Source organism: Brassica oleracea, chromosome C5 (genome assembly GCF_000695525.1).
Source record: "Brassica oleracea var. oleracea cultivar TO1000 chromosome C5, BOL, whole genome shotgun sequence".
Taxonomy (NCBI): Eukaryota; Viridiplantae; Streptophyta; class Magnoliopsida; order Brassicales; family Brassicaceae; genus Brassica; species Brassica oleracea.
Genome location: NC_027752.1, coordinates 1,452,973 through 1,474,816, shown reverse-complemented (window position 1 = coordinate 1,474,816; position 21,844 = coordinate 1,452,973). Strand labels below are relative to the sequence as shown.

General features: G+C 38.5%; 5 protein-coding genes across 6 annotated transcripts; 3 read left to right on the top strand and 2 right to left on the bottom strand.

Annotated features, from left to right (window-relative positions):
• Positions 1–926: 926 nt before the first annotated feature.
• On the top strand, positions 927–2,593 carry LOC106343797 (vesicle-associated membrane protein 721-like). The gene is made up of 5 exons (XM_013783108.1): positions 927–1,228; positions 1,476–1,617; positions 1,709–1,829; positions 1,989–2,051; positions 2,161–2,593. The coding sequence occupies exons 1-5, from the start codon at positions 1,036–1,038 to the stop codon at positions 2,302–2,304; spliced, it is 663 nt and encodes a 220-aa protein (XP_013638562.1). The 5' UTR covers positions 927–1,035; the 3' UTR covers positions 2,305–2,593.
• A 267-nt stretch (positions 2,594–2,860) lies between these two features.
• LOC106343759 (chromosome transmission fidelity protein 18 homolog) lies at positions 2,861–8,900 on the top strand. The gene is made up of 23 exons (XM_013783060.1): positions 2,861–3,295; positions 3,375–3,508; positions 3,700–3,761; positions 3,851–3,988; positions 4,063–4,335; positions 4,450–4,536; positions 4,784–4,885; positions 4,987–5,052; positions 5,297–5,457; positions 5,658–5,702; positions 6,013–6,086; positions 6,228–6,295; positions 6,520–6,588; positions 6,672–6,769; positions 6,840–6,921; positions 7,027–7,105; positions 7,185–7,272; positions 7,356–7,509; positions 7,619–7,810; positions 7,900–7,959; positions 8,062–8,288; positions 8,368–8,467; positions 8,598–8,900. Exons 1-23 carry the CDS (start codon positions 2,907–2,909, stop codon positions 8,649–8,651), a joined length of 2,802 nt encoding a protein of 933 aa, XP_013638514.1. The 5' UTR covers positions 2,861–2,906; the 3' UTR covers positions 8,652–8,900.
• A 199-nt stretch (positions 8,901–9,099) lies between these two features.
• Positions 9,100–11,816, top strand: LOC106294840 (nucleolar GTP-binding protein 1). Its single transcript, XM_013730515.1, has 3 exons — positions 9,100–9,184; positions 9,477–11,530; positions 11,617–11,816. Exon 2 carries the CDS (start codon positions 9,492–9,494, stop codon positions 11,511–11,513), a length of 2,022 nt encoding a protein of 673 aa, XP_013585969.1. The 5' UTR covers positions 9,100–9,184; positions 9,477–9,491; the 3' UTR covers positions 11,514–11,530; positions 11,617–11,816.
• Positions 11,817–11,890: 74 nt separating this feature from the next.
• On the bottom strand, positions 11,891–16,073 carry LOC106294839. Of its 2 annotated transcripts, none has more exons than XM_013730514.1 (8): positions 15,868–16,073; positions 13,760–15,671; positions 13,374–13,679; positions 12,890–13,293; positions 12,678–12,825; positions 12,477–12,599; positions 12,317–12,404; positions 11,891–12,241 (listed from the first exon to the last, which is right to left on the bottom strand). In XM_013730514.1, exons 2-8 carry the CDS (start codon positions 15,542–15,544, stop codon positions 12,066–12,068), a joined length of 3,030 nt encoding a protein of 1,009 aa, XP_013585968.1. In that variant the 5' UTR covers positions 15,545–15,671; positions 15,868–16,073; the 3' UTR covers positions 11,891–12,065. The 2 variants fall into 2 exon arrangements, with proteins under 2 accessions (XP_013585968.1, XP_013585966.1); XM_013730512.1 differs by having other exon boundaries at positions 13,760–15,547.
• Positions 16,074–16,665: 592 nt separating this feature from the next.
• LOC106343574 (probable voltage-gated potassium channel subunit beta) lies at positions 16,666–18,381 on the bottom strand. Its single transcript, XM_013782824.1, has 5 exons — positions 17,940–18,381; positions 17,553–17,748; positions 17,336–17,479; positions 17,095–17,259; positions 16,666–17,005 (listed from the first exon to the last, which is right to left on the bottom strand). Exons 1-5 carry the CDS (start codon positions 18,305–18,307, stop codon positions 16,892–16,894), a joined length of 987 nt encoding a protein of 328 aa, XP_013638278.1. The 5' UTR covers positions 18,308–18,381; the 3' UTR covers positions 16,666–16,891.
• Between the last annotated feature and the right edge of the window lie 3,463 nt (positions 18,382–21,844).

Here is a 21,844-nt window from a genome sequence, read left to right as displayed (position 1 = left end):
ACCACAGCAAGTTTGCTAATCTCATCAGGATGATCCACGCAATTTTGCATGTGCTCCAACAAGGACATGCATGAATCATGCTAAAACACATGCAGAACAAACAGTGTTATCTCGTTCAAATTTCAAAATAACAAAACTAATTACAAGAAAACGTGCATTGTTTGTAGGCCCGTATATAGTTTCTGACCAACCATACAAGCTGAATACGGTAAGTGTAAATACTGAAAACATTTCAAGATAAATTGTATTTTTATATAGGATTTTTGAGTTACTACATTCAATTCGTATGATCTGGCTCGTGCGATTTACAGATACAAAATTTAAAGCTAAAGAAATAATTGTATGCATGTTACTTAAAGAGTGTTCAATGACAATCGTGCAACAACTTGAACTTTAATTGCATTCCAATATCACCAACCAGTCCTTTTAAGTTCTAACCGCAACCTAACTATTAAAATACAAAACTTTTAATTATTTGATGTTCAAGTTTGATTGTTGCCAGAACGTCATGGAACACGTGAAAACAAAAGTTTGATCATGGGACGCGTGGATGTTTCTGTCTAAACCAGGACGTAAGGTAAGGTTTTGTTAAATGATCATACGATATGATACAAGTTACTCTTTAAAGCAAAGACTGTGATCAATGGTGGCTAATCTAAGTCTGCGATCAGTGCATGGTGGATTTAGAAAAAGACAAGACTCTGTGCTTCTCGTCGACTACGGGACATAAAATGACATGAAATTACGATGTTTGCCATCCGCAGGGTCCACGAGCTGCTTGGCCTGATCCGGGTAACAAAATGGGTCAAAATATCTCGAGATTTGGTCTTTCCATTTTGAAATTGTTGTCCAGTCATTTAATTCTCGTAGGCAAATGACTAGTTTACCCTTGACTCCTTTTCTACTTTTGTTTCGTCTCCTTTTCTCACCTCGTTTCGTTGTTGTTTAGTCTTAATAGATCTGTAGTTTTAACGCGACAGCCCTTATAAAGTTCTCTGGATCGAGTCGAATCGAGGATCTAAGGGATTTGAAAAGATGTCGCAACAACAGTCGTTGATCTACAGTTTCGTGGCTCGCGGGACGGTGATCCTCGTGGAGTTCACAAATTTCAAAGGCAACTTCACTTCAATCGCTGCTCAGTGCCTCCAGAAGCTCCCGTCTTCCAACAACAAGTTCACCTACAACTGCGACGGTCACACCTTCAACTACCTCGTCGAAGATGGATTCAGTAAGTCATATTTACCGTTTCATTTTTTGAATGTTCACCGCGAGTTATATCTATATCGTCTCTTGTAGATTTGTACAAGCTTTTAGGGTGTTAGATCTATACAGATTGTTTTTTTTTTAATTTTTATTGCTTATTTTCCGATAGATCTGTGGTTTATTTGGTGGAAGAGAACCAATATTGATATGTAACGATACTTTTTGGCTGTAACCAACCATATCAGTTTTGATTGTGTTATTTTGTTGTGCAGCCTATTGTGTTGTTGCGGTTGAATCTGCTGGGAGGCAGATTCCGATGGCGTTTTTGGAAAGAGTGAAGGAGGATTTTAACAAGAGATATGGTGGGGGAAAGGCTGCTACTGCTCAGGCTAACAGCTTGAATAAAGAGTTCGGGTGTGTTCTCTCTTCTTTTGTGTGTTTTTTTTTGTTTCTACACTACTCTTTGGACTGACTCTTTTTTTTTTTTGTTTGGTTACTTTTGAAGGTCTAAGCTGAAAGAGCACATGCAGTATTGTATGGATCATCCTGATGAGATTAGCAAGCTTGCTAAGGTGAAGGCTCAAGTGTCTGAAGTTAAGGGTGTTATGATGGAAAACATCGAGAAGGTTTCGAATCTGTCCCTTTCCTTTTGCAAGCTTTTCTAGTAATTACAAATCTACTGAAATCACTTGTTTTGTTGTCTAGTCAGTGCATCACGTCTTTACCAATGTAGTACATGTTTTTGCTGTTAAACGAGTATATATGAAACTTGAATTCATATGCAGGTTCTTGACCGTGGTGAGAAAATTGAGCTTCTGGTGGACAAAACCGAGAACCTTCGCTCACAGGTTAGACTCTGATGCTGTTATCTCCTGCGTACTTAATAATACATAATAAGAGCTGGTTCACCAGATTGTCTTATCTCTCTGTGTTTGATTAAATCTCGGTCTGCTGCAGGCACAAGACTTCAGAACAACGGGGACGCAGATGAGAAGGAAGATGTGGCTTCAGAACATGAAGATAAAACTCATAGTTCTCGCCATCATCATCGCTCTGATTCTCATAATCGTGCTCTCAGTTTGCCATGGCTTCAAGTGTTGAAATTCAAAACTCTCTTGAGATCTTTCTCACTCGGTACATGATCGTACTGCCTTTTACCCTTTATTGTCCTGTCATCATCATCATCCTTCTAATGTTTCTGCTTGAATTGGTTTTTGTATAGATAGACATATATATATATATATATGTAAGCCACGTTTGCTATATTGCTTGATCCCTTAAGAGAGATCTAAAACTATTAAAATGATTTTGTGGACTGATGACTGCTTGTGGTGTAGATGATAATAAAATGATTACTATAAATGATTGTTGTTGACCTTAGGTCATCAAAGTTCAAATGTTTATATAATAATACTTATAATCATTAGACTCGTAGCTCAAATTCTATATTCCCATAAATATTCTAAACCAATCGAGGCACAGGACATGACACAAGACGATCTCTGTGTCTTAAAATCATTTTGTCGGTTGATTTTTTTAAATGTTGCACATTTCACAAAGCCTTTTTTGGGCCTAAAACTTAAATGGGCCTTAAAACCTACTTTGAGAGTTTTCCCGCTAAAAACTCTGTCTCATTCCCGCTTAAGCTCACCATCAGATTCCGATTTTGCCACTTCCCCGCAAGGTTCCGATCAGATCTGGAAATGGAATTCGATATCCCATTACCGGAGGAGCTTGAGCTTCTCGAAGCCAACTCTTACTATCCCGAAGAAGAAGAAGATGATGACTACCTAAACTTCGAGGAGGCGCCGTATCCTTACCCAATCGAGGAAAAAGAAGAAGAACGGGAGGCTAATCTCCGGCGATCGGAATCTCCCGATATCAACGGCTGTAAACGACCCAGGAGTGTAGTGTCCGATCCGATTGACGAAGACTCTTCTCCAGCCGCGGAGAAGAGAAGCAAAATCGATGATAATAATCGGGTGGAGGTGGAAGACGAGGAATGGTTACGGCCACCGCCGGTTAAGAAAGTGGCACATGTTATGGAGGAGGAAGAAGAGGTTATCATTCCTCAGGAGACTATTTTGTCCAGGTTACTACTCTTCACGAGACATCACCGAGTCGTGAATTTTATTTGACTATTTTAGTAATTTCGTTATTGGAATGTTCAGATACGCTTCTGAGATAGACGGGGAGTGTTTTCCGATTACGGCCCCGGACGGAGGAGATAGGGTTTATGCTAAATTCAACCGAGCTTTGGGAGATGAAGATGTGAAGAAGTTGGATGTGAAAGCCAAGTCCAATGGTACCAAGTTTTCAATTAAGCTTTATTGATTTTAGTTGGACATAGGTTATATATTCAGTCTAGCTTTAGAATATGTTATTTGTTGATCTTAGGCTCATCATAGTTGTGTATGCGAGAAGAATTTCACTCTAGACAATCTTCCGGCAAGAACTCTATTTTCCTCTAATTTAGCATTATTTAACCTTTTGTAGGTCTTATCAAAGATCCCATCAGTGTTCTTCTAGAACAATCAGAGAAAGAGGCATTTAACAAGGTGAGTTTCTTATTAATTTTTGTTTGCGGAGTATTTGAATGGATGATAATTATGTTCCTTCCTAAACAGTATATGTTTTAACGTTGAAGGTCTTGCAAGCTAGTTCCGAGGATCAGAATGAAACCATTGCTGCAGAAACATCTGTAATGCATGAAAGGCTATGGGTGGACAAATATTCTCCGAGCTCGTTTACTGAGCTTCTCAGTGATGAGCAGACCAATCGGGAGGTATTTTGTAAAGATTCTTGGTAAATTAGATGAATCAAGAATCAGTAGTTGATGTTTCTAGATGTTCTTTGCAGGTTCTGTTATGGCTTAAGCAGTGGGATGCTTCTGTTTTTGGATCTGAAATTAGGAGCACGACGGATGAAGTATTGTCAGCTTTGAAACGGCATTCTACACCAAGTCATCGTCAAAAATCAGATTCAGCTTTTACAAGGAAAAAACAGTTCAACAGATGGGGTAAAGATGGTTCTTCATTTCCTAAAAATTCAGACGTGAGTGACAGCAACGCTACAGATAATCATGACTTGCGGAACAAAAAGTCAAAACTTATCGGTCCTCCAGAGCAGAAGGTGTGATAAACTGATTTAGACTTCAATTTTTTCTTAATAAGCTGTTTTTCATTGTCTATACTAAAACCATTAGTATGAATCGGCTGTAAATTTTTAATTTCACTGCTGTTGTAGATCCTTCTGCTCTGTGGTCCCCCAGGGCTTGGAAAGACTACGCTTGCTCATGTTGCAGCTAAGCATTGTGGATATCGCGTTGTTGAGGTATTCTTCTATACCCATTCCTTTACAAGCCAAATTCATAATTTCTCTTATGTATAAGCTGGGGCATATCGTTGTTTAATTTTTTATTGGTTTGCATTGAGTACATTGATTAATGTCCATGTTATCATTCCTGAAAGAAATGGTTCTTCATTATTTACCTCTGCTGCTGCTCCATTTCTCTATGTGCATGATTCTCATTCTTCCGTTCTAGTTTGTTAGGTTTGATTCAACCTGTGTTATTTTGCAGATCAATGCTAGTGACGAGCGATCAGCAGCAGCCATTGAAACTAGAATTCTTGACGTAGTTCAGATGAACTCCGTCACAGCTGACTCTAGACCTAAATGTTTGGTATGCTTGGCTTACTCTATGCTCGCTAGGACCTATTTCATCATGTCAAATTTAATTGCTCAGTTGTCTGAAGAAGAAGAGATTGACGAAAATTTGTGTAGGTGATTGATGAGATAGACGGAGCTCTTGGTGATGGAAAAGGAGCAGTGGACGTTATTCTAAAGATGGTATGTATCTGCATGCTTATACTGGGCTCTGAAATTTAGGTTAAGTTTAGCAAATACTGACTATCAGTTCTTTACGCATTTTACCTCTATAAGAAAGATTCAGCTACCTTTCTTGCAACTCTAGACCTCCTTTGCTTCTTTTAATCTTTATTTGAATTTTACATTTGTTTGAAGTCTTGAAGTCCAATTCGGAAAAAAACTTTGTGATAGCATTTTAGTATCTAATTGTATCTTCTCTGCATAGGTGTTGGCGGAAAAGAAGCATGTTACAGGCAAGGAAAATATAGATAATGGGAAGACTTCCTCGAAGAAGGAGCGGCGAACAGCACCACTATCAAGACCCGTCATTTGTATATGTAATGACTTATATGTACCAGCTCTTAGACCTCTGCGACAAATAGCGAAGTAAGTTCGACTTTCTGTTCACTTAGAGCGTCTCTTTTCCTGTTTGTTTCGTGATGCTAGCTCTATTTTACGTAGAGCATACTGCTTTGCTAATGTTTAATTGTCTTCGACACGTATTGAGTATATCTGCCATCAAATGCTCATTCTAGATAAACCTTCGCCTTTTAGTATGATGATATGCTCCTGTGCTTCTCTTGCAGGGTTCTTGTATTTGTTCAACCAACAGTGAGTCGTGTGGTAAACAGGTAACCATATTCTTACTTTGTTGTGCGAGAGAAGATTCTTTTTTTTTTCTGTTTTTGTCTCTTTCATTTTGATGAGTGTACGTACAGTCATTGGTAACTGTCAGTCACCGGTAAACTAGTTTCCTCTCTGGGTTTCAAGTCTGGAAATTTGTCTTTCCACAAGATGTGATTGATATGTAGAAATAATACCTTAATGATTTGTATGTTGCATTAGAATCAGTGAACTATATTCAAATTCCATTTAGTAAACTTCTTCCCGTATTTATTTATCTATCAATTGCCTTACTAGGCTGAAATGTATAAATGACAGGCTCAAGTATATTTGTAACATGGAGGGGATGAAAACAAGATCTTTCGGTCTTAGTGCCCTTGCGGATTACACTGGTATCTTTCTCCCTTTCCATATGTTCATGTTCATTTTAGTTTGGTCCTTTGCCGATGAGGATGATCTCATGTTACTCTTAACTATATAGAGAAGACTTCCTAAATGAGTGCTATCTTTTGCGTTTTATTTGGCGGCAACAGAATGCGATATACGCTCTTGCTTGAACACACTGCAATTTCTCAACAAGAAGAATGAAACCCTCAATGTGGTGAGTCTTTGATGCGCTTCTTGCCGGCTGAGTGTTTTTACCCACCCTCATTTTGATTTAGCAAAACTCCAGAACTTTGTACCTTGTGGAAAGCTTTGACTCAGTGAATATTCTAAGTTTACATGAGAAGAAACGACTGAAACTGAAAATGTCTATTTGATTTTTCATTCTGGGAGATTGAGTTTTCTAATAAGCTAAACAATTGCTTCGTTCTTTTCTTTTAGATCGACCTTGGTTCTCAAGTTGTTGGGCGGAAAGACATGTCAAAGAATCTCTTTGATATCTGGAAAGAGGTAATGAAAGCACAATTAAGTGTCGTAGATTGTTTACTTACAGATCTACTTCATAGAATATTCACACCTCTTTTCCTTTTTAGATATTCAACAAGAGAAAAATGAAACGAGAACGTTCTAACGACGCTTCTGGCAGTGAGGCCAAAAAGTTTGATTTCTTACACTCCCTCGTATCCTGTCGGTACGTACAAAGCAATGACTTCCTCGTATCCTTTACTCCTTTATGCTTAAGTAGTTAACTGAATGTGCAGGGGTGATTATGATTTGATTTTCGATGGAATACATGAAAACGTTTTGCAGCTTCAATACCATGATCCGGCGATGGACAAAACAGTAAGGCAAACTAATGATGTCTAGTGAGCTGTAACTGTTTCGTTCTGTATGTTTTTTGCGGTTATGTTCTGAAATCTTGTTATGTGTAATCCTTTTGATTTGAAGGTTAGCTGCTTGGACTGTCTTGGAACCTCTGATTTGCTGCATCGATATATTATGCGCACCCAGCAAATGCATCTTTACTGTAAAGCACTAAAGCCTTTAAAACTTTACATGATTTTATTAAGTCCTGTAAATAATACTGCTTTAACCTTGTGATGCAGCTTATTTACCTAGCCTGGTGATACCTATACATCGTCGAGTGGCCCAGATTCAAAGACCAACTATTCAATGGCCTAAGTCATATCACAGGTGATTTTGGTGTCATCTTTATATTGATTACGAAAGGCATTTCAGCGTCTCTACTGACAAGTACTCAATATAAAATATGCCAGATGTCGCACCCTATTGGTGGAAAAGCAGGAGTCCCTGCGGTCTTGGCACCACAAGATACCTCCCTATATTGGGAGGCATTTATCCATCAAGTCTTTCGTAGAAGACTCTGTTTCCCCGCTACTGCGTATTCTTTCTCCACCAACTCTTAGACCAGTATGTCTTCATTTGCTTACTCACTGATCCTTTCCCGATTTACACCAACATTCTTATTTCCACATATCCTACTTTTCTTATAAGGATAACATCTTGCTACGCTCCTCAGGTGGCATCACATTTGCTATCAGAGAGGCAAAAGGATCAACTGGCGAGTTTGGTCATACTTATGCATTCTTATTCTTTGACTTATAAAAATGTGAAACTTGATCCTGCTATGAGTAGCCTCAGGGAGGGTGCTGCTTCAGATCCTTCAGTTCTTGCTTTAGATCCACATCTATTTGATTTCATTAGTTTCAAGGTTTTGTTTCTGTTTCTTTTGTCTTAGCATCTGACCACTGTAGTTTTCCTTCGGGGATAATACTAATCGCCTTTCTAACAATTTGACAGGGTCACCAGTTTAAACATCACATACTCACCTTAGCAATGAAACAACTGTTGGTACATGAAGTAAGTCTCGCATCTTCTTCCGCGGAATTTATTATAAATTGTGTCTTTAGTGGCATGAAGATCCTGATTGTCTGGTTTTCAAATAAATGTTTAAAAACTCAGGTTGAGAAGCAGAAGATATTGCAAGCAAGTGGAGGAAGGTCCGGTATCTTGAGCAAACCACCCGAAATTAGGAAAATAAATCCAGACTTAGTCAGGAAAACTATTGCTGCTTCAAAGGAGAGTCACAAAAATCCAGTTACCTCAAAACCTCCATCAGTCTCAGTTGAAAGCGCCAAACCTAGTGATGTGAAGAAAGCATCTCGCACCGCCCATAGTTTCTTCGACAGGTACTTGTTTCTGTTTCGTACTTTATCACGTTCAGTGCCATGATGATCGTATACTAATTGCATGGTTGGTCAAGAAAAGGTTTAGGAAGTCGAGGAAGGATTATGAAGATCCAGAGGATGTGCAAAAGCGAGCTACCGCAAAAAGAGATTCACGCCCTCTTCTCTTCAAGTTTAACGAGGTATGTCACAACCAATAACTCAACAAAAGGATGACTCTAAGATAACACCATGGAGCCAGACGTTAGGCTAAAACCAAAATATTCAAGGATTGTATTATTTCCACTGATGTGTGTATATTGCACTTAACAGGGTTTCACAAATGCTGTGAAGAGACCGGTGAGAATGAGGGAGTTTCTACTGTGATTCTGCAGTGGAGGAAGCCTTAGTAAATTGATGCATAAATGCAAAACAAAAAGCTTCTTACTTCCTCTTTCGACCAAATGTGGATTAAGGTTGAGTGTATGTGTAGCAGTCAAAGATGTGAGACGGTTGCTTATGGTGACTGATGAGCAAAGAGGGAAAATGATACTTGTATACCATTATTTGTTGCAACAACATTAATTTTTGTTTTTATCATACTTTGTTCAAAAACCTATATAATCTTGGCAAAACCGTTATTAATCAGATAAAAAAAGTTAAATAAGAAAATGTCGGGAAAATAAAATGTTTATCAACTTATTGCCAAAACTAAACCAGCTCAGTCCGGTTAAGGCCGGGTTTATACTGATTCAATGTACAGCTGGTTTGCATCTTCCGTACGACGCCGTTTTATTCTAGGGTTTAGGGCTTTTCTTCTTCACTACATATTTGAGCTCCTCATCAATCAAAAACAGTCTCGTCCGTCATTACTTAGACGGCTCGATTCTCTCTTCTCTCTTCTCCACCTTTGATTCAACGTAAGTCTCTCAGTTTCTTAGTTCCTTTTCGTTTGTGTAGTTAAGTCTCTGCTCCCTTCGATTATTAGTTTCAATTGTTCATGAAGATTTTTTGCTACTTTTGTTCCAATTTTAATGAAGCTTCGTAACTTTGTTTGCCTTTCATGGGTTTTCATTAATTCAAATTAAAAAAAAATAAATTTAATCACTATCTCATAACAAAGCTTCCAACTTTTTAATTTATTTTATGATTAAGCAGCTTGTTAAGAGCTGTTATTATGATGATGTATTATTAATCCAAACTTTGTTACAGACCAATAAGCAAAAGATGGTGCAATACAATTTCAAGAAGATCACAGTCGTCCCCAACGGGAAAGACTTCATCGACATCATCCTCTCAAGAACCCAGCGCCAGACCCCAACCGTCGTCCACAAGGGCTACAAAATCAACCGCCTGCGCCAGTTCTACATGCGCAAAGTCAAGTACACACAGACCAACTTCCACGAGAAGCTCTCCACCATCATCGAAGAGTTCCCTCGCCTCGACCAGATCCACCCTTTCTACGGAGACCTCCTCCACGTCCTCTACAACAAGGACCACTACAAGCTCGCCCTGGGACAAGTCAACACCGCCAGAAACTTGATCAGTAAGATAGCAAAAGATTACGTCAAGCTGCTAAAGTATGGTGACTCTCTGTACCGTTGCAAGTGTCTTAAAGTGGCTGCTCTTGGTCGTATGTGCACTGTGTTGAAGAGGATTACTCCGAGTTTGGCTTACCTTGAGCAGATCAGGCAGCATATGGCGAGGCTTCCTTCCATTGATCCGAACACGAGGACTGTGTTGATCTGTGGGTATCCTAATGTTGGGAAGAGTTCTTTTATGAATAAAGTGACTAGAGCTGATGTTGATGTGCAGCCTTATGCTTTCACTACGAAGTCGTTGTTCGTTGGTCATACTGATTACAAGTACTTGAGGTATCAGGTGATTGACACGCCTGGGATTTTGGACAGGCCGTTTGAGGATAGGAACATTATTGAGATGTGTAGTATTACTGCTTTAGCGCATCTTCGAGCTGCGGTTTTGTTCTTTTTGGATATCTCCGGGTCTTGTGGTTATACTATTGCTCAGCAGGCTGCGCTTTTCCATAGTATTAAGTCTTTGTTTATGAACAAGCCTTTGGTGATTGTCTGTAACAAGACTGATCTGATGCCCATGGAGAATGTGTCTGAGGAAGATAGGAGGCTGATTGAGGAGATGAAGGCTGAGGCCATGAAGACTGCTATGGGAGCGGGTGAGGAAGCGGTGCTGTTGAAGATGAGTACTCTGACGGAAGAGGGCGTGATGGCTGTGAAGAACGCTGCTTGCGAGAGGCTGTTGGATCAGAGAGTTGAGGCGAAGATGAAGTCCAAGAAGATTAATGATCACTTGAACAGGTTCCATGTCGCGATGCCGAAGCCTCGTGATAACGTTGAGAGACCTGCTTGTATACCTCAGGTGGTTCTGGAGGCTAAGGCTAAGGAGGCTGCTGAGAAGGAGAAGAGGAAGACGGAGAAGGATTTGGAAGAGGAGAACGGTGGAGCTGGAGTTTACTCCGCTAGCTTGAGGAAGCACTACATCTTGCATCATGAAGAGTGGAAGGAGGACATAATGCCTGAGATTCTCGACGGACACAACGTTGCTGACTTCATCGATCCGGATATTTTGTTGAGGCTCGAGGAGCTGGAGCGTGAGGAAGAGATAAGGCAGGCTAACACTGAAGAAGAGGACTTCGAGATGGTCGGGGAAGAGCTCACGGAGGAGCAGAAGCAGCAGCTTGCTAAGATTAGGAACAAGAAAGCTGTGCTCATCCGAGAGCACAGGCTCAAGAAGACCGTTGCGCAGAACAGATCAACCGTCCCTAGGAAGTTCGACAAGGACAAGAAGTATACGACTAAGAGAATGGGTAGGGAGCTTTCGTCTCTGGGGCTTGATCCGTCTTCTGCAGTGGACCGCGCGAGAAGCAAGTCTAGAGGGCGGAAGAGGGATCGATCAGAAGATGCAGGCGACGATGATGCAATGGAAGTGGACGATGAGCAGCAACAGGCGAACAAGAAGCTGCGTGTGAGGTCAAGGTCGAGGTCTATGTCGATAGCGAGATCACAGTCAAGACCTCCTGCTCATGAAGTCGTGCCTGGTGAAGGGTTCAAAGACTCTACTCAGAAGAAGGCGGCGATTAAGATTAGCAACAGCTCTCACAAAAAGAGAGACAAGAATGCAAGACGTGGTGAAGCTGATAGAGTTATACCGACTCTGAGACCTAAGCACTTGTTCTCAGGGAAGAGAGGGAAAGGAAAAACGGATAGGCGTTGATGAAGAAGCCAAACAAGGTACTGTTGCCTGCATCATCTGATCGATGATAATTGTTTGCAATCTCTCGGCATTAATTAATTTTACATTGTTTGGTTTCTTGCAGGAAATGGATCGATTGAAGAACATCTCTCAAGTTTTGGATTTTACTTTACCTTTTGTTTACTATTATTATTATGCTATGCATCTTTTGTTGTTTTCCTACAGACATGATATGAAACATTGTAGCTTCTTCTGCGACCAATGTGTTTTGAGGACTAAGAATCGTTTAATGGATTTTATTTTAATTAAATGTTTGATGCTTCAGTGTTTATTAGTACCTTCAAGATCTTATGTAAATTATTTTCTTTTGATGCAGAAAAGATATTTCTTACAATAAATAAAAGAAAAAAATTGTATTGTTACTCAAATAGACCATCAACTTATCTTTGTGTATACATACAACTTTTTACCTGAACCAGTAGATGCCTCAAATACTAATTTACAGACTCCGCACAACTTACGTTGAGTATTTTTTTTTTTTTTGCTTCTCTAAATATTCATTAGAGAGAGCATTTAGGTTCGTCGCTTGGGTTGCAAGGCAACAGTCATTGACCTTAGCCGATCAACAATCTCAGTGAACGATGGTCTTACTCCAGGATCAAACGACCAGCATTGCTCCATCAACTTCCTCCACTCTGATTCACACCGTTCAGGTACCTGAGGTCTCAGCGTATTGTTCACAATCCCACCTTCATTTATATCAAACAAACAAAACACATCAAAATCAAATATACTTTTAGGAAGTGTTGCTGCTGTAAACATACCAATGATGGCACCGCAGTGAAGATTCGCATATGGTTCTTCTCCTGTTAAAATCTCCCACATGGCGATACCAAATGAGAAAACATCTACCTGCAAAAACAAACATATAAGTTTTGTTTGTTACATTGATAGAGACTTGATGTTTTGGACTCAACACAGTACTTTCTCGGAGACGCGATTGCTGCTCCCATTTAGCAGCTCTGGCGCCATCCATGGGAGAGTTCCTCTTACTCCACCAGACACAAGCGTGTTTCTTTTTATTCTCGACAGTCCAAAATCACCAACCTGTAAATATAGAACAATGTGGATAGTGAGATGAGCAAAAAAAAAGAAGACGGTGTGATTTTGGGGGAATAAGTTTGCCTTGCAAATGGGTCGTTGTGGATCCCTCAAGTTTACAAGCAAGTTATCACATTTGAGATCAAAATGAACAATATTCTTCATATGCAAATACTCCATGCCAAACGCAGCATCTAGAGTTAGCATCAACCTTTTGCGCCTATCTAGCGATCTGTCCAAAAATAGTTTCCATCAGTAGAAGGTCCTACGAATCATTTTGACATATAATCATATACCTGTCTTTTCTCTGCAAGACATGTCTTAAAGATCCGTTCACCATATACTCAGTAACTGTTGCCATTGTTCCACCAGGTCCGTCTGGCACAACTCCATAAAAGGCCACCACATTCGGATGGTGCAGATTCGCCAATATCCGAGCTTCTCTCCAGAAATCTTTAGTCTGTCGCGCTTGCTCTGATGATCCACCAGAGAAGCAGCTATTCTTTATCCTCTTGATAGCTACATCAGTTCCTCTCCACTTCCCATAGTAAACAGTTCCAAATGTACCCGATCCTAGCTCGTGTAAGTCTTCAAGATCAGTGTTCTTGATTATCTGTAAGCCGTAGATTCCAGCTTCCATTTCAACCATCGCAGCTTCGCTGAATGATTCGTCAGTGTTTCTGCTTTTCTTATACTTTTCCTGCAATGTAACAAAGAACATAGGGAAGCCAGAACCTTCTAATATAATAAGACATAACTAAATAGCGGTCTTGTTTGTACCTCGTTTGCATTTTTATTCTCTTCCTCTCTTGTGTAAGATTTGTGATCATCGTCTGACTCACTTTGTACATGAGGGACAATAGTAGCTGACAAGAGACTATCAGCGTTTTCTTCGTTTGTCACATCCTCAACCATGAACTGTGGAACAAGCAGCTTGTGTCTGAAGAAATCATCAGAGTCCTGTGTGTGAATAAAAGCAGCATCTCTGCTTCCCACCCTCCTAAGTGGCATTCCGCAATAGTGAAAGCTCTCATCTTTAGGAAGAGAACTATGAATCTCCGAATCATCATTATTTGACTCCAAAACCTGCAGGAAAACAAACTTAGACAGAAACTGAAAGAAACAATTGCTACCTTTACACAAGGAATAAGGTAAACTATGCTTACACATCTGGGAACCATAGGCTCCTCCTGTCTCAGAAGTTCCTCTGGGAAATGTTTGTTGGGTGAGGAGTAATCTGCTTGACCACTTGACTTTTGATCTGTATCTGAAGTGTGGTTGTTTCTGATGAGAATATCTAGTGAGATGTCATGCTGGAAACCTCCATTTGATTTGTCCCTCGAACCACCAACATGATTCTCGTTGGTGTTGGCTGATAGAGAAAAGACTGAGCTTCCTGAATCACTTGAAGTAAGCTGAGCAGATGGTTGATAATTCGGACTGAAATAACTAGTACCATGTTTCTTTGATGATGACTGATCAAAAGTATGATCACGGTCCATCAAACTATCAGGAGGTTCAATGTTGAGATCAAGCTCCTTGCTCCTCCTCCCGCCTTCCGGTTTCTTGAAATAGATATCATCACTATCTTCTTCCCACTTTGAAGTAGCCACAACATGCAGTTTCTTCCTCAGTATCTTCCACGGCTGTCTTGTAAACGCTTCTAGCCCATTGTTGATTTGGCTCTCGTCATGGAGCTGTGGATCAGAGAGAGCGTTTTTCTTAAGCGTCGCTCCCATATAACCTTGGCCGCCATGAGGGTAAACATCGTCGCTTGGGCTCCTGTCAAGAAGATTCTGCGCCTGAGCATTAGTCTCAAACAAGAACCTATGTTGCTGCTGTGGGAAGTTTGGTGGAACCAAGTAAGGGCGACTGTTGTTATCAAAGAAACCATTCTGATCAACAAAGTAAGGGATGTCTGTGTTTGCTCTCTTGTGAACTGAGAAAGGAGATGGCGGAGGAGACTGTTGAAGAAACGAGTTGCTTGGAATCTGCATTCTAGGCACAAAATGATTCATATACGGATTCATGAACGTTGTTGGACTGTTGCTGTCTTTGTGAGCAGAAGTAGGCGAGTCTCGGATATGAAACGTGGGACTAAACTCCGAAGCGTTCCCAAACTGCGTCGTCTGACTCGTCCCGCTTTGCCCGCTTGAGCTCTTATGAGGACTCACATCCACAACACCATTAAGAGCTGAAACGTACTGATAATGATCCATATCATTCTGCTGGTGTGTGTTTCGGTTCCTCTCGTTGAAAATCTTGGGAGACTCCGATGATTCTGTAGAAGAGACAAGAAAGACTCTTATCCTCTGAGAACCACCTTTCGTTTCAGCTTCTTGATACTCTTCAATCATATGAAGAAGATCCTCATCAGAGCAAACGGATATAAGCGCATCAAGATCTTCTCCAGGCAACTGGTACTTGATCGTGTGCGGATGGTTGCACAAAGCGTAAGTCTTGTGCATCAGCTCGTTTAATCCAACGTGTTTCCGTATGGAGATGATCCGAGTCTCCCCTCCTATGTATCTAAGCTTCCCGTCGCCAGGTCTCTGTAAGATCCTTCCCCCAAAGCTGCAAAGAAGCTTCAAGATCTCAGGCATAAAAACATCTGATGTTGTTGTTGTTGCAGTCCTCCGAGGCGAGTCAGCAACAACATTGGAGGGATGATTAGTAACACCTTCTGAGATGTTGGAATCGACTCTCTGAAGACCAAGGATCCTATTGAAATCCTCGTAAACAAGATGTCGATTGTTATGATTATTAGCCTCAGCGTTTCTGTTAGGAACAAGCTGTGGTCTTCGTTGAGCAGCAACATCCCTTAAGAACTCGTTTGAAAACTCCTCTCCTGTCTGAGAACAGACATCGTCGTCATCACGCGTGTTATTACCACAACCGTCATTATTATATAAGTGATGATGATTGGATCTGCCAGGGAACTCCATTCTCATGTCCTAACACCAAAAAAAAAGGCTTATTCTTTCTTCCTCTCCCAAAAAGAGAATTTTTTTTCTTAATTCTTCTAAGCTCTTTGAGGAATTATAACGAACAGGTTGCGCCTCCAATGAACACAACTAGCTACAAGATCATATTTTAACAAAAAAAAAAAAAAAATCAAACAGAGATCAGAGACTGATCCTCATTCAAACGTGTATTGACATTTTGGATTCAAATGTATATATATATATATTTAAAAAAACATACAATTAAGAGCCAGATCATAAATAAAGATCAAATCTTGTTGGTAGGGAATAATAAAAATTGAAGCTTTTACCTGGTGAAAATGGCAAATGGCGAACGAGATTTAACAATGGAGGAGGAGGAGGAGAACGATGGATGACACACGAAAAAAGAGATTTTTTGGGTAAACGTGAAGAATGTTAATCGAAGTTTGTGTAAAAAAGGATACGAAAGTTTGAGAGGTTTTTTGATTTACGAGAGAGAGAGACGCTGAGAAGCGCTCTCAAAAAAATAAAAACGCGGGTGTGTGGTGGTGGTGAGAGAGACGACAAAACTCCAATAACTAACTTCTCTTTCTATTTTTTTTTTCTTTCTATAAAGACTATAAATTAATAAAAAAAAATTGATTTTATTTGTTTCACTTGTACTCTTGAGATCATCTACCTATTAATAAATATTTAATCCGGATTTAAAACTTTTTTTTTCCTCAAATAGTAAATTGATCATGTGAAGGTTTTAGGAGGGACGATTTTATCTATTTTCTTACTTTCTTTAGACAATTCTAAAAACTTCTGATTTAACTAAATAAAACAGAATATCCTAAATTAGTTTTTTAAAAATTACGGTGAAATCAGAAATGTACGTGCATGAATGTTTTAAAAGAACCTAAATAATTGGCAAAAGGTAGACTAAACATTAGACTAGGATGGTGGTGACATTATGATGTGCACGTTCAGCATTACTTACTTTTCCATCAAGTCTCTAAATTAGTAGTAGTATTATATCTTCACTTCCTCTGTTTTTTTATAAAATAAAAACTTGTAAAAGAGTTAATTATAATAAATACTTTATATTTAGTTTTTTAACAACCGTTTTGATGAGCTTTTCAATATACTACTGACCTCGTGACATTGCAACTACAAGAACCAACTTTTAAGTTTCACTAACAATAGACCAGTTTTAGAAAGTGTAAACAACAAAACTAAAAACAACACATAGTACTCTTTCTCTGTCTCTCTCTGAGTCTTAAAATGCATATGAGAACAAACAAAGCCAACACGTGGCAACTTCCAAGAACAACCATCACTCACCCTCCAAATGATCTCAGGATTAGGTTTTTACCGGTATGATTCAGGACGTTTAGGTTTGCTCTGTATAACTTGCTCGATCTTGTCCAGGACATGTGGCGTCAACAATGGGATCACATCAACAGCCTTCATGTTTTCTTGAATCTGTGTAAGGCACCCCCCAAAAAAACCAAAATATTAAGATTGAATTGTAGACTAACATCCACTATATATGTTCCTATTGAAGAACTAACCTGTGACTCTCTTGTGGCACCGGTGATAACGGATGACACATTAGGATTTGAAGCACACCATGCGATCGCAAGCTGAGCCAAGGTCACACCTAGCTCATCTGCAATCGGTTTGAGACCGCTTACTTTCTTCAGCACGTCATCCACAAGTGATCTATTGGCAAGGTTCTGCAAAACAAGTTATGTATTAGATGCAGAAGCAGAGAGAGAGAGAGAGCTCAAATAAATACAAAAGGAAATATACTTTGTAGTTCTCCAACGCAAACCGGCTGTCTGAAGGAATAGACCCCTTGTTGTATTTACCGGTAAGCACACCAGACGCGAGTGGGCTCCAAGTAGTGAGACCTATGCCATGGTTAGTGTACAGAGGAAGAAACTCTGACTCAACCTACACAACAACAACTTAAGGCTTTAACAAGAAGAGATCCAAGGATGTAACTAAAGTGTTGGAGATTACAAACTTTGTGCCTAGCGAACATGTTGTACTCAGGCTGCTCCACGATAGGACCAACCAAATCCAGCCTCTCAGCAGCTCCCCATGCCTCTGTGATTTGCTGAGCTGACCATTCACTTGTTCCCCAGTAGAACGCCCAACCCTTATCAATCACGTAGTTCATCGCCCTCACTGTCTCTTCTATAGGTGTTGAAGCATCAGGCCTGTGACACATAATAAACCCAATACAAAAATAAAATGCATATACATAAATAGATATAGTATTAAGATCAATCCAAAGATGGCAACTTTTTGAAAAATTAGTTCTTGTCAAGATCTCAAATGAGACAAATATAGAAACTAAACCCCTAAATTAGATCTTCAAGAAAGAATAAAAATCAAATCTTTTTATCACCTGTGGCAATAGAGGACATCAACGTAGTCCATATCGAGTCTTTTGAGAGAAGCTTTGGTTCCTTCGACGATATGTTTCCTAGACAAACCCTTGTCGTTAGGACCAGGACCACCCCAGAAGATCTTGGTGGAGACGACGATGTCGGATCGGCGCCAGCCCAGCTCGCGAATCGCCTGACCCATAATCTCCTCAGCTCGGCCATTGGCGTAGACCTCGGCGTTGTCGAAGAAGTTGACTCCGTGATCACGGCAGCACTGGAGAATCGATTTGGCTTCTTTCACGTCGAGCTGGTTGCCGAAAGTGACCCACGCTCCGAACGAGAGCGTGCTCACTTTCAATCCCGATTTACCCAGATTCTTGTACTGCATTTTTGTAGAAATTGAGACAAATCTGTCTGATCGAATCTCTGTCTGAAGAGATGATGGTAAGTACCTTTTATTACCCAAACATAAGTGATGATTGTGAAAGAACGAATAAACTACCGGTTTGGTTTTAATTTTCCGGTTTATGTTAACCGGTTTCCAGCGTCTGAGTCACTGTCACGTGGCATGGCTCTGTCACTCCCACTTGGGAATATGCTTCTTTTGCTTACACTCACGTTCACACAGATAGAAAATAAATTCATTTTGAATTCTTTTTCAAGCTGTTTATTTTGGGCTTTGTTTCTGTGTAGGCCTATTAAAGGCCCATTAGTATCTAAGTTTTCCAGAACTTTTTTTTTTTCGAGTTATTCACTCAGTGAGATGGTGGGTTTTGGAAACAAGACATTGACATGACATTGTTTATTATTAACATGTCTAATTTCAGAAATTTTACGAATGAGCTGCCAACCGTCAAATCTTGAAATGATGTTTTTGGTTCTATTTATTACAACAATTATATAACTTTATGGAACGGCATTTTTAATACCAATTTGACATTTTTAAAGTACTCTGAAACTTTTTAAAAAATTTGAAAGATAATATCATCCACAGACTGATTGTATTCTACAGAATTATTTTGTAAGCCATAGGGTCTATATATTTCGCTATTTTACTATGTAACAAAACAAGTTTCAAGCAAAAAAAAAAAAGGGGGGTTAAATTTAACCATTATGCATGTGGATACTAGGGAATTTTAGAAAAAAGTACAGATTTAATAATATTGTTTGAGAATCAAGTTCCTTATAACTATGAGTAGATATTAGGTAGAGTCTGTGAAATTATAAGTTTAGTTGGTAATGAATGGGTTGGGGAGACATATTGCATTTGATGGCATGTGAGTGTGGGGTTTTGCTTCGTTACCCATCTTAAAGAAAATTCCAGTTTTATTGGCCACCAAGAAAAGAAGAAGGCAAAGATTAAAAGGTTCGCCTAAATCTCCAACCAAGGGTTGACATTTTTCATTGATTTCTTATATTCATTTATGCGTACGTTATCAAGTCATATTTTAGCTTTTCTGATCCTTTCTTCAGTGATACTAATCATTTTTGTGTTATATATCCGACATTGTTATCTTGATATTTTATAATCTTATAACAAATGATATTTTACTGTCTAAGATATATGATTTAAATAACACATTCAAAGAATTTCATGATATCCACGATCAGGACATTTTATCTGTTAAATTTGATTCGATTCGTTATTCGTTTCGATTCGATCCGAAAATTCCGGATATCCGTAAACTTTTGAATCAAAGCAATTACTAAAAATCAATATCCGTTAAAATCGAAGAAAATCACAAATATTAAAATTTTGGGAAGCGGATATCTGATCCGATCCGGCAATATATAAATACATGTATATCTTGATTATATTTAAAAAAATTAATGTATAAAATTATATAATTATTATTCTAACATATGATTTGATAAATTATATTCACATTATTACTTATATAAAAGTATTACATAAAAATATTACATAAAAGGAAGAGAACACATTTATGATAATGATAATTTTTTCTTAAGTTTTGTGTTATTATAATTGTTAACTAAGTTCAAATTTTTTTACAAAATATGTAGATTCACTACTTCTTTTAAATTTTATCATATATATCATGCAAAAAAATATTTTACAAAACAAATTTGTATCAAAATTTTAAGATTATTTGTATTAATAAAAAAATATGAGATATCCGTAAGTATTCGTAAATATCCGCATATATCTATTTATTTTCCGGATATCTGTTTTTCCGAATATTCATATTTTTCCGAATATCCATATTTTTCCGAAGCAAAGCAAATCGAAAAATTAGATATATGTGACATACGAAGCAAATCATAAATACCTTTAAAAACCTGAATATCCGATCCGTGCCCAGGCCTATCCACGATATATGACCATGTACTACAATTATTGTTTTCCATTTTTGTTCCACGACATGCCAATGTTTTGGTAGATTTTTTTTTTTTGCTAAGTTAGTCATTGGTATTTTATTCTAGTTTTGTGTACGAATGTCATTTGATTCTAACTAAGACTTGAAAATATTCCCGTTCGTTTAATTTTCAGAAGTAAACTACTTGAAGGTTAATGTTACAGTTTAGGATAGGATATTGCTTTTGCAGCGGTGATGATGTGGACTTGGGTGGATCCCCCATGAATAGGGAACACACACCTTCACCGCATCAATTGCCTAATTATGTTGTCTCCCAAAACGTTAAGGAGAAATTTGTGGGACTTGAATGAGATTGCAACTCTCCAGCTCTCATTTGTTAGAAAGGCACAGTGAGCTCCCATGTGATTCGTTTGTCTTCTCTAACATTTCGAAGTTTTTCTTTCTTTCTTTCTTTCCTTCTGTTGACAATTTTTTTTAAAAAAATGTTGAAATCGTGTACTAACGATTTAAAGAAAACTGTGAATATATACGAGTCACAATCGAGCAAATACCTAATCAGTAGAATATAATATTTTTATTACTGCAAAAACCTTCTATATATTAGAGCTTTTCTAAAAACCGGTCAGGCCTAAATGAAACAACCTTTTCTATACCAATTTTTAACAATTCGATCAGGTCGTTCAAAAATTAGTTTAGATGTCCGTCTAATCATTAATCTTCTATAAATCTCTTAGTTATCACTTACCAATTTTTGAACATTGGTTTTTACCTTTAATACCAACAAAAATAATATGATAAACTTTGGCAGGATGATAGTCTCTCTACGAGCTTTACAGATACATGCATTTTTTGTATTTGTTTTGCTTCATGATATAATACCACCGCATAGTTAGAACAATTTAATTAATATGATACATCTCTACCGAACTTAACGTTGCAATGACACATTAGAGACCATATATGAAAATTACTGACGAGCCTTTCCTGAATACGCACTACAAGAAAACACAAATTTAACGACGGCCAAAATCGTCGTTATTTCCTCGGAAAAGAAGGCTTACGAGGAAATGGCGATGAAAGGCGTTTCGTCGTTATATGATTGTCGTAAGAGAACATTCGTCGCCATTTCCTCGTTAATTAGCGAGGTTATATTTTCCTCGTAAAGAAGAATTAAGTTTTCGTCGTAAAGACCACGTGGGGTTTCCACGTAACGCGGTCGTTGTGCTTCCTCGTAAGAAACTCGTAAATGATTCGTCGTAAAAGACCCGCAAAAACCTCTAAATAAATTCGTCGTAATAAAAACGTAAGAAACACGAAAATAATTCGTCGTAATAGAATCGTAAGTAAATCCACGTAAAATCCTCGATAATTGTTCCTCGATATTTCGTCGTTAATTTTCCTCGTTAATACATCGGGAATTAGCGACGAAATTACTTTGTTTTCTATTTACTGAATTTATAAATAAAAATTATATTTATTTAATTTATTAATAAAATTTTAATTGAAATTAAATCGAATAGAAAATTTTTTTTTGGCCGAATTAAAATGAAATTATATAATATATAAATAAGTTTTGAATTTTAAAA

Coding starts and splice junctions, on each gene's coding strand:
- LOC106343797 (XM_013783108.1), top strand. CDS start 1,036: ATGTCGCAACAACAGTCGTTGATCTACAGTTTCGTGGCTCGCGGGACG. Junction 1,618..1,708: donor AGCTTGAATAAAGAGTTCGG/GTGTGTTCTCTC, acceptor TTACTTTTGAAG/GTCTAAGCTGAAAGAGCACA. Junction 2,052..2,160: donor CCGAGAACCTTCGCTCACAG/GTTAGACTCTGA, acceptor GGTCTGCTGCAG/GCACAAGACTTCAGAACAAC.
- LOC106343759 (XM_013783060.1), top strand. CDS start 2,907: ATGGAATTCGATATCCCATTACCGGAGGAGCTTGAGCTTCTCGAAGCC. Junction 7,273..7,355: donor TGGCCTAAGTCATATCACAG/GTGATTTTGGTG, acceptor AAAATATGCCAG/ATGTCGCACCCTATTGGTGG. Junction 7,960..8,061: donor AACAACTGTTGGTACATGAA/GTAAGTCTCGCA, acceptor TTAAAAACTCAG/GTTGAGAAGCAGAAGATATT.
- LOC106294840 (XM_013730515.1), top strand. CDS start 9,492: ATGGTGCAATACAATTTCAAGAAGATCACAGTCGTCCCCAACGGGAAA.
- LOC106294839 (XM_013730514.1), bottom strand. CDS start 15,544: ATGAGAATGGAGTTCCCTGGCAGATCCAATCATCATCACTTATATAAT. Junction 12,405..12,476: donor GCAATCGCGTCTCCGAGAAA/GTACTGTGTTGA, acceptor TTGTTTTTGCAG/GTAGATGTTTTCTCATTTGG. Junction 12,242..12,316: donor TCACTGCGGTGCCATCATTG/GTATGTTTACAG, acceptor ATATAAATGAAG/GTGGGATTGTGAACAATACG.
- LOC106343574 (XM_013782824.1), bottom strand. CDS start 18,307: ATGCAGTACAAGAATCTGGGTAAATCGGGATTGAAAGTGAGCACGCTC. Junction 17,260..17,335: donor TTGCGTTGGAGAACTACAAA/GTATATTTCCTT, acceptor CTTGTTTTGCAG/AACCTTGCCAATAGATCACT. Junction 17,006..17,094: donor GTGCCACAAGAGAGTCACAG/GTTAGTTCTTCA, acceptor TGCCTTACACAG/ATTCAAGAAAACATGAAGGC.